The sequence below is a fragment of the Natrix helvetica genome (assembly GCF_964273705.1).
Source record: "Natrix helvetica genome assembly, chromosome: 1".
NCBI classification, from domain to species: Eukaryota; Metazoa; Chordata; class Lepidosauria; order Squamata; family Natricidae; genus Natrix; species Natrix helvetica.
Window position 1 is genome coordinate 341,111,101 of NC_138548.1, and position 16,071 is coordinate 341,127,171.

Sequence of the window (16,071 nt, forward strand, 5' to 3'; positions counted from 1 at the left end):
CGGAACTTAGGAGGGCCATAGGCAGTCATCCCAAGATTCATTTTTGCTGGCAGAAGGTTGCAGGAGGCTGTTGCAGCTGAAAACGGAACTTAGGAGGGCCATAGGCAGTCCTCCCAAGATTCATTTTTGCTGGCAGAAGGTTGCAGGAGGCTGTTGCAGCTGAAAACGGAACTTAGGAGGGTCATAGGCAGTCCTCCCAAGATTCATTTTTGCTGGCAGAAGGTTGCAGGAGGTTGTTGCAGCTGAAAACGGAACTTAGGAGGGTCATAGGCAGTCCTCCCAAGATTCATTTTTGCTGGCAGAAGGTTGCAGGAGGCTGTTGCAGCTGAAAACGGAACTTAGGAGGGTCATAGGCAATCCTCCCAAGATTCATTTTTGCTGGCAGAAGGTTGCAGGAGGCTGTTGCAGCTGAAAACGGAACTTAGGAGGGCCATAGGCAGTCATCCCAAGATTCATTTTTGCTGGCAGAAGGTTGCAGGAGGCTGTTGCAGCTGAAAACGGAACTTAGGAGGGTCATAGGCAGTCCTCCCAAGATTCATTTTTGCTGGCAGAAGGTTGCAGGAGGTTGTTGCAGCTGAAAACGGAACTTAGGAGGGTCATAGGCAGTCCTCCCAAGATTCATTTTTGCTGGCAGAAGGTTGCAGGAGGCTGTTGCAGCTGAAAACGGAACTTAGGAGGGTCATAGGCAATCCTCCCAAGATTCATTTTTGCTGGCAGAAGGTTGCAGGAGGCTGTTGCAGCTGAAAACGGAACTTAGGAGGGCCATAGGCAGTCCTCCCAAGATTCATTTTTGCTGGCAGAAGGTTGCAGGAGGCTGTTGCAGCTGAAAACGGAACTTAGGAGGGCCATAGGCAGTCCTCCCAAGATTCATTTTTGCTGGCAGAAGGTTGCAGGAGGCTGTTGCAGCTGAAAACGGAACTTAGGAGGGTCATAGGCAGTCCTCCCAAGATTCATTTTTGCTGGCAGAAGGTTGCAGGAGGTTGTTGCAGCTGAAAACGGAACTTAGGAGGGTCATAGGCAGTCCTCCCAAGATTCATTTTTGCTGGCAGAAGGTTGCAGGAGGCTGTTGCAGCTGAAAACGGAACTTAGGAGGGTCATAGGCAGTCCTCCCAAGATTCATTTTTGCTGGCAGAAGGTTGCAGTAGGCTGTTGCAGCTGAAAACGGAACTTAGGACGCCCGTGAGCAGCCCTCCCGAGCTCTGTTTTTGCTGGCAGAAGGTTGTAGGAGGTTGTCACAGCTGGGCCGCAGGCAGTCCTCCCGAGCTCTGTTTTTGCTGGCAGAGGGTTGCAGGAGGTTGTCGCAGCTGAAAACGGAGTGCAGGAGCCTGTTTTCTTTGTCAGAGCGCTCGGGCCACCACAGACACCCCCAACATGAGTGACATCAAGCTGGGTGTTAGATATTAACATATATCGGGATAAGTCTTCCCTCCGGTCCGCTCCTACAGCGGGAAACAGGTATCCCTTTGATTGGTCGAGGGGCGTGCCCAATCCCTATAAAAGGGGGACCCTCCGACTACTAAAGAAGCTGGATCACTATTACTACTAATAAAGAGCTGTTAAGTCACTTCGTGTCCGCAGTCTGTCTCTCGTTGCCCAGATCCAACACTGGCCATACCCATCCTGGCCATGCCCACTCTGCCCCATCCCCCAGGTTAAGTACAATCCTGATGTGTCCCTCAATGAAATCGAATTTGACACCCCTGGTCTAGTAGTTAAGGCACCAGGCTAGAAAGCAAGAGTCCATGAGTCCAAGTTCTACCTTAGGCATGAAAGCCAGTTGGATGATCTTGATCCAGTCACTCTCTCTCAGTTTAACGCGCCTCTTAGGGTCATTGTTGTGGATAAAATAGGAGGAGGAAGGAGGAGGAGTTGTGTGATTGTCGCCTTGTAAAAACAATAAAGGCAGGATATAAATAAATAAAAATATTAAATCACTGGGACCTTGACTAGTAATAATGAAAGGGCTCTCTTATCTACCCTAAAAAAGGAAGAAGATGTACATTAAATAATTCAGAATAACTCTTTGATCCTGATTCTGCATTCACAAACAAATTAGAATGCTCACATTTCAGATAGCTTTATCGTAATCTGTGAGACAGATTGAGTAAAGAGTGATTGGCCTAAATTTTAGAAACATCCTGGCTGTGGAATTCTGAGAGTTGAAGTCCATCACCTTAAAGTTCTCAAGAATGAGAAACACTATCCTAGAGTTACACAGTGAGTCCCTGACTGAGTGGTGATGACCCTGGATTTTCTTGGTCCAAGTTCTGGCCCTCATTTTAAACCATTCCCGAATGGCATGGCTTTTAAAAGAAGACTCTTGCAGGACAACCCATTCTCAGGAGAGTTACTAATTTTTTCCCATGGGATGTGTGAAAGTACTGTTATGAAATCCAAACTGAAAGCCACTCCATTGAAGGTTTTTATACTTGCTTCATATGGAATTATTGCCAAGGTGTGAAGGATATATAGAAGCTTGAAGGGTTTAATTTGGGAGATAGCTTTTAATCCAGTGTCAGTGATTTTCACTATGATCAAATTTCTCGAACTGGCTTCCTTGACAGCAGCCATTGTATATTTTCATTCATTCTCTCTCTCTCTCCCTCTCCCACCCTCTGTCTCTCTGTCTCTCTCCCCCTCTCCCTCTCTTCCTCCTGTTTCTCTTTCTCTATCCCTCTCTTCCTCTTTGTTTCTCTATGTCTCCCTCTGCCTCTCTCCCTCTCTCTCTGTCTCACTCTCTTCCTGTTTCTCTCTCCCTCTCTCTGTGTCTCTCTCTCCCTCTCTGTCTCTCCCTCTGTCTCTCTGTCGCTCTCTCCCTCTCTTCCTCCCTTTTTCTCTGTCTCTCGCCCTCTCTGTCTCCCTCTCTCCCTCCCTGTTTCTGTCTCTTCCTCTCTCTGTCTCCCTTTCCCTGTCTTCCTCCCTGTTTCTCTCTGTCTCTCTCCCTCTCTCTCTCCCTGTCTTCCTCCCTGTTTCTCTGTCTCTCTGTCTGTCTGTCTGTCTCTCTCTCTCTCTCTCTCTGTCTCTCTCTCTCTCCCTCTCCCTCTCTTCCTCCCTGTTTCTCTCTGTCTCTCTCCCTCTCTTCCTCCCTGTTTCTCTCTGTCTCTCTCCCTGTCTTCCTCCCTGTTTCTCTCTGTCTCTCTCCCTCTCTCTCCCTCACTCTCTGTCTCTCTCTCCCTCTCTTCCTCCCTGTTTCTCTCTGTCTCTCCCCCCTCTCCCTCTCTGTCACTCCCTCTCTCTCTGTCGCTCTCTTCCTCACTGTTTCTCTCTGTCTCTCTCCCTCTCTCTCTCCCTGTCTTCCTCCCTGTTTCTCTGTCTCTCTCTGTCTCTCTCTCTGTCTCTCTCTCTCCCTCTCCCTCTCTTCCTCCCTGTTTCTCTCTGTCTCTCTTCCTCCCTGTTTCTCTCTCCCTCTCTCTCTCTCTCCCTCACTCTCTGTCTCTCTCTCCCTCTCTTCCTCCCTGTTTCTCTCTCTCTCCCCCTCACTCTCCCTCACTCTCTGTCTCTCTCTCCCTCTCTTCCTCCCTGTTTCTCTCTGTCTCTCCCCCCCTCTCCCTCTGTCACTCCCTCTCTCTCTGTCGCCCTCTCCCTCTCTTCCTCACTGTTTCTCTCTGTCTCTCTCCCTCTCTCTCTCCCTGTCTTCCTCCCTGTTTCTCTCTGTCTCTCTCCCTCTCTCTGTCTCTCTCTCCCTCTCTTCCTCCCTGTTTCTCTCTGTCTCTCTCCCTCTCTTCCTCCCTGTTTCTCTCTCCCTCTCTCTCCCTCACTCTCTCTCTCCCTCTCCCTCTCTTCCTCCCTGTTTCTCTCTGTCTCTCCCCCCCTCTCCCTCTGTCACTCCCTCTCTCTCTGTCGCCCTCTCCCTCTCTTCCTCACTGTTTCTCTCTGTCTCTCTCCCTCTCTCTCTCCCTGTCTTCCTCCCTGTTTCTCTCTGTCTCTCTCCCTCTCTCTGTCTCTCTCTCCCTCTCTTCCTCCCTGTTTCTCTCTGTCTCTCTCCCTCTCTTCCTCCCTGTTTCTCTCTCCCTCTCTCTCCCTCACTCTCTCTCTCCCTCTCCCTCTCTTCCTCCCTGTTTCTCTCTCTCTCTCCCCCCTCTCCCTCTCTGTCATTCCCTCTCTCTCTGTCGCCCTCTCCCTCTCTTCCTCACTGTTTCTCTCTGTCTCTCTCCCTCTCTCCCTGTCTTCCTCCCTGTTTCTCTCTCCCTCTCTCTCTCTGTCTCCCTCTCCCTCTCTTCCTCCCTGTTTCTCTCTGTCTCTCTCCCTCTCTTCCTCCCTGTTTCTCCCTCTCTCCCTCTCTCTCCCTCACTCTCTGTCTCTCTCTCCCTCTCTTCCTCCCTGTTTCTTTCTGTCTCTCCCCCCCTCTCCCTCTCTGTCACTCCCTCTCTCTCTGTCGCCCTCTCCCTCTCTTCCTCACTGTTTCTCTCTGTCTCTCTCCCTCCCTCTCTATCTCTCTCTCCCTCTCCCTCTCTTCCTCCCTGTTTCTCCCTCTCTGTGTGTCTCTCTCTCCCTTTCCCTCCCTCCCTCTCTGTCTCTCCCTCTCTCTGAAGCAGAACTCAGCATCAATACAGAGAGACTGAGGTACAGACTTTATCCAGAAGAGCCTGCTCAACGTGTCCTGGTTTCTGAGACTGGCTGACCACTTATGGTTTGGGCTGACCTCCAGCGTTATCGATCACCTTTGGTGTTTGGACTACCCATTCCTTCAAGTTATTCCTAGCCATTCTGGAGAGGAATTGTTCCTTCTCCTGTGGAGACCCCAACGCTTGGTCATCACGGCAGTCTTTGCCTGCTTCCTTGGGGCACCCTGGCCTCTCCCGGCGGTCAGATCTTCCTCCCAACCTCCTCAGTCATTATGGATGTGGAGTTCCAAAGGTGGAGGAAATAAGTCCTTCGACTTGCTTCAGGTGAATCTTGCCCGGTTTTGGGGACCCAATGCAGAGTGCTGCCATGTTGAGGCACCAACTCGTGGCAGGGACAATCGCCATGTCTGTCTCCTGAAATGCCAGGCCCTTGGGCAAAATGGAAGCAGCCAACACCAAGTCATTCTTCTGGGAGACCTTCCCACCCATGCCTACCTGTCGGGTTTACTGCAGCCCAACCTATCAGGATGGACACCTCTTTGTGGTGGGTGGGTGCAGCCAGCAAGGCCAGCCATTGGACACCCTGGAAATGTTGGACGTGGTTTCCCACAAGTGGATGCCGTTACCTTCTATGCCCACCCCACGGGCAGGGGCAGCGGCCGTGATGCTGGGCAAGGAAGTGTTGGTGATTGGTGGGGTTGACTCCACGCAGAGACCCCTGGCCTCCGTCGAAGTCTACCACACGGATGAAGGCAGGTGGGAGAAAAAAACAGACCTGGCTCAGCCTTCAATGGGCATCTCAGCCCTTGAGAAAGGTAGGTGGCCAAATTACTCCATTTTGGGGGCTTGTGTTCTGACCTAGCCTTCCGGAGAAAGCATAAATCACAATCTTAGCCCCAAAAGCCCTCTTTTATTTATAGAGCTGTGAATTACGGTCATTCACAGCGCATAATGATTCACAGTCTGTGAAGATTCCGGCAGATGTCTGCTCGAGTTGCCACAATCTTTCAGGGTAATGTTGGTAAGCACCCACCTTTATCTCCCTTGAAACGTTGCTAGAGACCTAATTGCCAGTTAGTTTTGCCAAGCCAAACGTAGCACAGAGTCAAACAGAATTTCTTAGAGCTTGAACCGACCAGATGAACTCATTGCTTCCTGCAAAGGCTCACGCCCATTTACTCCTCTTTTATGTCTTATGGGAGGGGCCAATCATCTCCAAGCCTTACTCCCAAGTCGCCCCTTTTTTCTTAATTGTTCTTGCCTTCTGGCAGCTCTACGCATGGACACACTGGGAACAGGCTCACACTGTTCTTCTGCCTCACTGATGTCAGGCTCCGGAGGCAGCACATAATTACCAGATGGCCTTGGCCCCCTCTCTGCCTTCAGCGCAGAGCCCTTGTCCGAGCCTTCCCCAGACTCCAGGATTGGCCCATGTTCCTCCCCAACCTTCTCACTCTCCGACTCTGCTGCCAGTTCTGCGGGCTGCCAGCGGACCACAACAGGTTGATGGTGAGCTAGAGAAGGGACAGTACAGGTTGTCCTCGAGTTACGACCACAACTGAGCCCAAAATTTGTGTTGTTCCGGGAGACATTTGTTAAGTGAGTTTTGCCTCATTTTATGACATTTCTTGCCACAGTTGTTAAGTGAATCACTGTTGTTGATAAGTCAGTACCCCGATTGTTAAGTAAACCTGGCTTCCCCATTGACTTTGCTTGTCACACAAAAGGTGATTCCATCAACCAGTTGCCAAGCGTCTGAATTTTGATCACATCATCATGGGGATGCTACAAAGGCATAAGGGTGAAAAATGGTCCTAAGACAGTTTTTTCAAAGCCGTTGTAACTGTGAACGGTCATTAAATGAACTGTTCGTAGGTGGAGAACCACCTGTAGTTGTCTCGACTGGACCTCCAGACATTGGGGAAACCGGTTGGTGGTTGAAGTTACCGCTAGGCATATCCCCTTGCGGATATCCCATTCTGTGCCACGTTGGCAATTTTCCTGCCCGTTGAATGCCCACTTTTCCTGGGCTGATTTTGCTGTTCATCATTTCTGCAAAACAAGCACCATTCTCTCCCCCTCCTCCCCGCCCCTGCTGATAATCTTGTTATTATATAGTGCTGGAGCTGATTTAGTTACATGAAGAGCCAGATGTAAGAGAATATAGGTAGTCCTCAAGTTACGACCACACTGGAACCCAAACAGAGGTGGTATTCAGCAGTTCTGACCAGTTCTGGAGAACGGGTAGCGGAAATTTTGAATAGTTCAGAGAACCGGTAAATACCACCTCTGGCTGGCCCCGACCCCATCTATTCTCTGCCTCCCGAGTCCCAGCTGATTGGGAGGAAATGGGGATTTTGCAGTATCCCTCCTCTGCCATACCAGCAAGCCATGCCACACCCACCAATCCACGCCCACAGAACCGGTACTAAAAAATTTTTGAATCCCACCACTGAATCCAAAGTTTATGTTGCTAAGCGAAACATTTGTTCAATGATTTTGCCCCATCTTACGACTTTGTTAAGTGAATCATTGCACGTAACTCATGTTGTTAAATGAATCTGGCTTCCCCATTTGCTTTGCTTGTCAGAAGGTTGCAAAAGCAGATCATATGACCCCAGGACGCTGCGACCGTCATAAATATGAGTCAGTTGCCACGCGTCTGTATTTTGATCGTGTGACCGTGGGGAAGCTGCAACGGTCATGTGTGAAAAACAGTCCTAAAGTCACTTTTTCCAGTGCTGTTGTAACTTTGAACGGTCACTAAATGAACTGTCGTAAGTTGAGGACTACCTGTATATGCTAGTTTGGGGGAGGTGGGTGGATGGGTACAGTCTTTTGTGGAATCAATGAATGCCCATGGGTTTTCTGGAAAGTGTCATGACAAGGAGGCTAGGAAGAAATAGGCACAGTAAAAGAGCGTGTGGAAAAAAAATGTAAAAGAAAAAAAAAACTTCTCAAAACTCAAACTGTCGTTTTAAAAGGATTTTTTTCCTTCTTTTCCGTTGCTTCCCACCTTATCCGAACCTCTGTAATTTTACATTCAAATTGGGTGGTAATGGGAAAGTAAGCTGTGAGGCGTAGCATTAAAAGAAGTTGGAGGGGGATGCACACAGCTTCAGTGCTGCTTAAAGCCCATGGAATGTAGCATAATTTTTCCTCAGGTTGTTGGACACAGTTGGCTTTTGAAGGTTTGTTGTGGCTTGGGGAGCAACCCCCCAAAATAACAGGTAGGGCCAAGGTATTTCCTTTCAGTCGTGTTTACAGTTATTTAAAATCAAACTTAAAATTATCCTTTGCCGTGTATTTGATAGTATTTCCTTCATGCCAACTAAACAATTAAACAAGAAAAACGGAATGCACAGGTACAGTATAGGTGGTACCTTGCTCAACAGTAGTAACGGTGAGAGGGATCTTGGAGTCCTAGTGGACAACCATTTAAATATGAGCCAGCAGTGTGCAGCAGCTGCCAAAAAAGCCAACACAGTTCTAGGCTGCCTCAACAAGAGGGATAGAATCAAGATCACGTGAAGTGTTAATACCATTTTATAATGCCTTGGTAAGGCCACATTTGGAATACTGAATCCAGTTTTGGTCACCACGATGTAAAAAAGATGTGGAGACTCTAGAAAGAGTGCAGAGAAGAGCAACAACGATGATTAGGGAACTGGAGGCTAAAACATATGAAGAACAGTTGCAGGAACTGGGTATGTCTAGTTTAATAGAAAGAAGGAGTAGGGGAGACATGATAGCAGTGTTCCAATATCTCAGGGGTTGCCACAAAGAAGAGGGAGTCAAGCTATTCTCCAAGGCACCTGAGGGTAGAACAAGAAGCAATGGGTGGAAACTAATCAAGGAGAGAAGCAACTTAGAACTAAGGAGAAATTTCCTGACAGTTAGAACAATTAATCAGGGGAACAGCTTGCCTCCAGAAGTTGTGAATGCCCCAACACTGGAAGTCTTTAGGAAGATGCTGGATAGCCATTTGTCAGAAATGGTATAGGGTTTCCTGACTAGGCAGGGGGTTGGACTAGAAGACCTCCAAGGTCCCTTCCAACTCTGCTATTGTATTGTAATTAACAACTGAATGAAACTTTGAGGGGCTGCTCATACAGGGGGTGTGGCTGTCACAGACCTAAAAGTCTGCACACAAATATTATACAAGTAGTCCTTAACTTACAACCACATTTTGGGACTGGAATATTCCATAGTAAGTTATTGAGGTCATAAGTTGAGTCAGACCCAATTTTATGATCATTTTTGTGGTGGCCATGAACTTTTGCAATGGGCCTTTTTTGCCTGAAATTACCAAGTGCCTGAATTGCAACCATGATACAATGGTTGTAAGTTATGAGTTCAGGTTGTATGTCACTTTTTCTGGTGCTGTTGTAACTTTGAACTTTCGTTGAATGAATGGTCGTAAGTTGAGGACCACCTATACAGCAGGTATCTTAATTAGGTACTCTTAACATGGTAAGAGTGCCTTTCTAGATGAAGTTAGGCAGGCACAAAGGAATGTCCTGCTCAGCTCAAATAAATCTTGTGGGGATTTTTAAACTTTGTAATGGAAAATGTGCAATGTTCCATTATGTGTGTAAGAGCTGTGGTGGCTCAGTGGTTAGAGTGCAGTATTGTAGGCTAACTGCCCACTGTCGGAAGTTCGATCCTGATTTGGCAGTTCAAATCTGGCAGTTCGAATCTCACCAGGTTGACTCAGCCTTCCTTCTGAGGTGAGTAAAATGAGGACCCAGATGATTGGGGGCAATAGGCTGACTCTGTAAACCGCTTAGAGAGGGCTGTAAAGTGGCATATAAGTCTAAGTGCTATTGCTATGTATGTGTTTTAAGTACCAGCTGTCTCAAAAGGAAAAGGGGGTGAGAAAAACCAATAAAATAAACTTGTACAGGTAGTCCTCAACTTACGACCACAATTGAACCCCAAATCTCTGTTGTTAAATGAGTTTTGCCCCATTTTACAATCTTCCTTGCCACAGTTGTTCAGTGAGTCACTGCAGTTGTTAAGTTAGTATCCCGGTTGTTAAGTGAATCTGGCTTCCCTATTGACTTTGCTTGTCAGACAGTCGCAAAGGTAGATCACATAACCCCTGAACCAGAGGTGGTATTCAGCAGGTTCCAATCAGTTCTGGAGACCCGGTAGTGGAAATTTTGAGTAGTTCGGAGAACCGGTAAATACCACCTCTGGCTGGCCCTGGCCCCATCTATCCTCTGCCTCCCGAGTCCCAGTTGATCGGGAGGAAATGGAGATTGTACAGTATCCTTCCCCTGCCACACCTACCAAGCCACGCCCACCAAGCCATGCCATGCCCACCAAGCCACGCCCACAGAACCAGTAGTAAAAAAAAAAAATGAATCTCACAACTGCCCTGAACGTTGCAAGGGTCACAAATACGAGTCATTTGCCAAGCATCTGAATTTTGATCACATGACCATGGGGACGATGAAATGGTCGTAAGCATGAAAAACGGTCATAAGTCACTTTTTACAGTGTCCCTGTAACGTCAAACGGTCACTAAGCAAAGTTTTGTAAGTCAAGGACTACCTAATAATAGCAACTAGGATTTCTCAGCAATAGTGTGTGCGAGGTGCCAGCATAGCATCTCTTTTACATGGTGTAACATTCTGTAGGAAAATGAGATATTTTAGGAAATATTAAAAGGGCAGAATATTTTCCCTAAAAGGGAGGCAAAAACTCACCCCCCGCCCACACCTTTGTCAATAGGTGACAAAGGCCTGAGCTAGCCTATTCTACATAGCAAAGATCTACCTCCTTTAGACAGAGCCATAATAGGAATTGCCCAAAGCCTCTTCATGACATCACCACCCAGCAAGGCTCAACCAAGCTTGAGACTCAGGACAGCCTACAGAGTTGCCCCTGCATGGCCCCATGGGAGTCTGGCAACCAATCAGAATACAAGCTCAAGTTCAAAAGCCCAGAGAGGGCATAAAACCAGGGCACTCTCAGCATCTCTTCCCTTTCCCCCCACGACCTCATGTGGTCCTGTCCATCATCAATAAACCTTACCAAGCGACTTCCATGAATCCAGTGTCTTTTTCCCCACTTGGAACTGAACCCAGAAGGACATTTCTTCCATCAATTCATTGCCTCCAAGCTGGAAAAAAAGAAAGGGAAAAAAAAGCTTTAAAAACCCAATTTCTGTCTTTTCGCAATTGTCATTATAAATAAGTAATGCAAAGGTGCATTTGGCAACCACTGATTTGCAACAAAGAGGCCTTTTCAGTAGACATTGTACCACTGTTTCTCCACCACTTTGTTTTTAATTTAAAGCAGCCATAGGAGGCTCCCAGTTTGGTTGCAGGAGTGGGATGGGAAGGCTGTGTCATCGTTCCTTCAGAAATGTTGTTCGCCTCACAAGAGAATCCTGATTTCCTTTCGCGATCAGGCACAGCTTTGGGAAGGGTGAGTTGTGGGCGGGGGGGGGGGGGGGAGAGAAGGATGATGCATGGCCCCCAGAGAGAAGATTTAATTCCTCTGCTCTCAGCACTGTTGCTGTGATAAAATATGGAGCTCTCTGGAGCTGCAGAAAGCGAAAAACTACAAAAAGAAGATGTGATTCTAGATGACCCCTCAAATGTGTCACGTGACTTATAAGTGACCCTCTGTAATATGCACTTAGCTCCTCTTGCTTTCTGCCGAAGAGCGCATTATTTGTAAAAAAATAAAATAGAGACAGAGAGACAGAGAGAGACAGAGAAAGAGATATTTGGGATTTTTAAGACTTCCCTGTTTCCCATTTATGAATTCTGAACAGGTAATCCTCGGCTTACGATCACATTTGAGCCCAAAATTTCTCTTGTAAAATGAGACATTTGTTAAGTGGATTTTACCCCATTTTACGCCCTTTCTTGCTCCAGTTGTTGTTAAGTGAATCACTGCAGTCATTAAGTTAGTGGCATGGTTGTTAAGTGAATCTGGCTTCCCCATTGGCTTTGCTTGTCATAAGGTCGCAAAAGGGGATCACATGACTCCGGGATGCTGCAACGGTCATAAATATGAGTCGGTTGCTAAGTGTCTGCATTTTGATCACATGACCTCAGGGACGCTGCAATGGTCATAAGTGTGAAAAACAGTCCTAGGTCACTTTTTTCAAAGCCATCGTAACTTTGAACATTCATTAAATCAACTGTTGTAAATCGAGGACTACCTGTATTTTATTCTGTCTCAGAAATTGGCTACGATCCTTTAGTTCCACATTTTTTTTCCAATTTTTCATTTCATTCCTTTCCTTCCCTTTTTCCAGTTAAGTTTCAGATCATTTGGAGACAATGTTAAATGTGATGTTTATAAAGATGATAATTTGATCAGGAAGAATTTAAGTTATCAGCCTTTCCGGTAGAATGTATTCATGTAATGCAATCAAATATATCCATTTAATTTAATACATTCAAACAATGTTTGGTGCAATTTCATGCGTTCAGCAAAGATGATCAGATATAACATTTTCAAATTTGTTTCAAAACATATTGCATTCAAACGGGATCTATAATTAATTCAATCAAACTAGTCAATTTAGGCTTGGGTTTAAAAAAGTAAACACTTTATTTTGCCTCAGTAAATATTAATGCAAATACATTTCTTCCCACTAGCTAATATTCTAAAAATTTAAATGTATTAGCTATGAACATTTCTGCAGTATGTATAGTGTAAAAACAAAATGTTTACAACCTTATTTAATTGAATTATTTGAGAACCTTGACTGGGTAGTAAACAATCGTGTTTTTTCTTGTGCCTAATAAGCCAGGTAAAATAGAAATTTCCTGTATTATCATAATATGGCTATGTCTTTTTTGATCTTGTTTTTCATTAGATCAATTTTCCAGCACATTTGCTACCATAATAGACATTTTCAAATTCTGCTTTGTTTTCTAACATATTGCCACTGCTTGTTGGAATATGTACCTAATAAGAAAACTACCAATTCTTTAGACTTCAATGTGTTTTTGATTATCAAATCAAATCAAAACAAAAACTTAGTAAGGCCAACGAAGGATCCATTGTGATTTTCTTAGTTGTGATTTGGTTCAAACTGGGTTTTGTCTTATTTTAATAAAAATTGCATCCCCAAAAGTGGACAGCTTTATAGGACTACTACATATGATAAAATGAACCTATTTCTTTTTATTTTCTCTAACATACTGAGTTGAATGTTGGGCTTGAAAGATCAAGTCCACACAAGATGGTCTAATTAAAGTGATTTATTGCTAAACAACTTATACACAGGAATATTGTCAATTAACAGATTAGCATCTGCTTGGAATTAGATAAAGGTCCACAAAATTCAAGTGGAGTTGGATTTAGTCCATTTATGACTATATAGGTATTCCAGGCTGAACCCTCTTTTAACTCCATCAGCAGGTTCTGCCACTCCTTCTTCTATCCTATTTCCCTGAAAATAAGACTCCCCTGGATAATAAGCCTAATCGGGCTTTTGAGCGCATGCGCTAAAATAAGCCCTCCCCGAAAATATTGCAACACAGCAGCAGCCATGAGGTGACCACACTCACCGCCTCCTGCACCTCAAAAATAATAAGACCTCCACGAAAATAAGGCCAAGCGCTTATTTCGAGGGTCAGAAGAAAATAAGACCTTGTCTTATTGTCGGGGAAACACGGTTCACTTATGATAGAATTTATTCAATATGAAATACCAGCTATAAAACTCACTGAATTTTCCCTAATTTCGGGCAAAATTGTTTTCAGTGTTTTTCTACGTCAGTTGGCTAGTGATCAGATCAAACGTGTAGGGGCTTTCTCATCTAATATATTATTTTCAATCTACTCAGAAAGTTTTCTTCTAACAGAATGTTGTAATTTTTTGGGAAATTCTCACCCATTCCCTATTAGCTGATGAATTTAGCTTAATCTCACATTTAATGTTGTGTCTAACTGTTAGTATTATAACTGCTGGAACTGCAGAATTTCTTCATGAATTAACGAACGTTCTTAAAATTATTTTGAAGAAAGCCTCCAGTCCTGGAAGGACATTGCGTTTTTAATAGGAAAAAAAGCAGGGAGATGGCCTAGACTCCAAGGCCCCTTCCAACTCTGTTATTCTGTTAATGGTTAAGAAGTTTTTCAGGTTCCTCTCTGCATTCTGAAGAGCTAGAAATATTTGTATGACTCTAAATGGAGTGTAAAATTTATAATTAGAATCTCCTTTTAATTATCACAAGTACCCAGCAATATGTTATTGTACAAGTGGGAAAATGTACCAAAATAGGGATTTATGGAGACTGATAGCATTTCTTTGTTGCTTGCTTTGGGCAATGTTATCTGGCAGAAGTCACCATTTCCATCCTTTTTTCCACGCTGTTGTGCAAGGATCGAAATAGTCTGAAGTGGTCTTAACTGAATGCCTTTATTCTTCCATCTACAGCCGTGCCAGCTGAGCCACGTACCAATTATGTGCACACTAGGTATGACATTAAAAACAACAACAACGTGCCGTCTTTTAAAAAGCTTAAACCAGCCTTCTCTGATCTGGTACCCTGAGAAGTAGAACTTTTGAGAGTTCTAATGGAGAGCACTAGGTTCCAAAAGGCTGATTTGAGTCCTTTAAGAACAGGGGAAAGAGTAACCAATTAACCTTTACAATCAGAGGCAAGCCAATAATAAATAAATAACGCGGAATCAGTATGTAGCATTTAGGATGGTGGACTATGGTGGAAGAGACCAGCTTTCAAATTTTTACTAGTCCTGACACTTACTTGATGATTCCGGATCAGTCGCTGGCAGGTTAACAGAACTGGAAGAGAGCTCAGAGGTCTTCTAGTCCAGTGATGGTGAACCTTTTTAGCACCGAGTGCCCAAACCAGAACGATATCAATGTGCATGCATGTGCATGCGCTGAAGCGCCAGAAATCAGAAGACCACCTGGCCAGCCTGCGCAGGCCTGGTTTTTGGCTGTTTTGGGGCCATTTTCAGGCAGTTTTTTGGGCCGCTTTCTAGCGCTGCAACACCTACAGAGACCAGCTGACCATCGTGCACATACCTACTTTTGGGCTGTTTTTAGTCCATTTTTCGGGCCACTTTCAAGCCGTTTTTAGGCCGTTTTCTGGCGCTCCAGCAGCCATGAAGACCAACTGGCCATTGTGCGCATGCCTGGTTTTTGGCCATTTTTGGACCTTTTTTAGGGCGTTTTTCAGGCTACTTTCAAGCCATTTTCAGGCCGTTTTTAGGCTGTTTTCTGGTGCTCCAGCAGCCATGAAGACTGGCTGACTGGCACGCGTGTCAGCCCTGGAAACCAGACGAGCAGCTGGTGACGGCACGCATGCCCACAGAGAGGGCTCTGCGTGCCACCTATGGCACACCTGCCATAGGTTCGCCATCACGGTTGTAGTCAAACCCCCTGCTCAGGCAGGAAACTATATGCCATTCTTGACAAATGGTTATTCAATCTCTTCTTTAAAATCTTCAGTAATGGAGGATCCACAACTTCTGAAGGCAGTTCCACTGGTTCATTGTTCTAACTGTCAGAACATATCTCCTTTTTTCTAGCTTGGTTCTCCTTGATTAGTTTCCATCCATTGCTTCTTGTTCTGCTTTCAAGGATAGATTGACCCCAGTGGTTCAGTGATTCAATTTTTTTTACTATCAGTTCTGTGGATGTGGCTTGGTGGGCATGGCAGGGTAAGGATACTACAAAATCCCCATTTCCTCCTGATCAGCTGGGACTCGGGAGGCAGAGAATAGATGGAGGCAGGGCCAGTCAGAGGTGGGATTTATCGGTTCTCCAAACTACTCAAAAGTTTCCACTACTGGTTCTTCAGAACTGGTCAGAACCTGCTGAATACCACCTCTGTTTGACCCCCTCTTCCTTGTGGCAGCCCTGAAGATACTGGAAGACTGTTCATCATGTCACCCCTAGTTCTTCTTTTCATTAAACTAGACATACCCAATCCTGCAACCGTTCTTCATGTTTTAGCTTCTGGTCTCCTAATCATCCTCATTGCTCTTCTCTGCACTCTTTCTAAAGTCTCTCTATCTCCCTTCTGAGATTGAGAGACAGTCCAAATGCCGCTTTGCCTGAGACGGGTAGAAGAAGAAAAAACAACCCCCCTCCAATCTTCCTACTTCAAACAGATTGAATCCACAACTTGTAAAAAAGCCGCTACTCGTCAGTTAAAAGGAGGAAATTGGAGCGAATTTCTCACCTCCAGCACTTTAGCCGCTGCATGTAGTGAACTCTTTTCTTCCGGAATCCATTCAGCGAAGGTGCTGTTATGCACCCCCTACGCTCCCCGGCTCCTAAGGCGAAACTGGAGATCCCCCCATGGCTGCCGCCTATCCGGGGGGTTCCAGCAAGCCGCCCTACGGCAGGTGGTCCCTCCAAGACCCCCTGTGCTCACCGGAGAAGCGAACAGCAGACCAACGTCCGTCGCCTTTGGAAACCGGAAGTGATCTCTCCTCTAAAGTCTCAACATCTTTTTTATATTGTGTAGACCTAAACTGGATGCAGTATTCCAAGT

General features: G+C 45.6%; 1 protein-coding gene across 3 annotated transcripts in view; it reads left to right on the plus strand.

Annotated features, from left to right (window-relative positions):
* KLHDC8B (kelch domain containing 8B) overlaps positions 1-16,071 on the plus strand; it is a 72,476-nt gene that overhangs the window by 25,503 nt on the left and 30,902 nt on the right. For 2 of the 3 annotated variants that reach the window (XM_081935956.1, XM_081935957.1), the window contains one exon: positions 4,536-5,380. In XM_081935956.1, the coding sequence (XP_081792082.1) occupies positions 5,005-5,380 (376 nt within the window). In that variant the 5' untranslated portion in view covers positions 4,536-5,004. Of the gene's footprint in view, positions 1-4,532; positions 5,381-16,071 lie in introns of all 3 variants that reach the window. The other variant, XM_081935958.1, reaches the window with a different exon arrangement.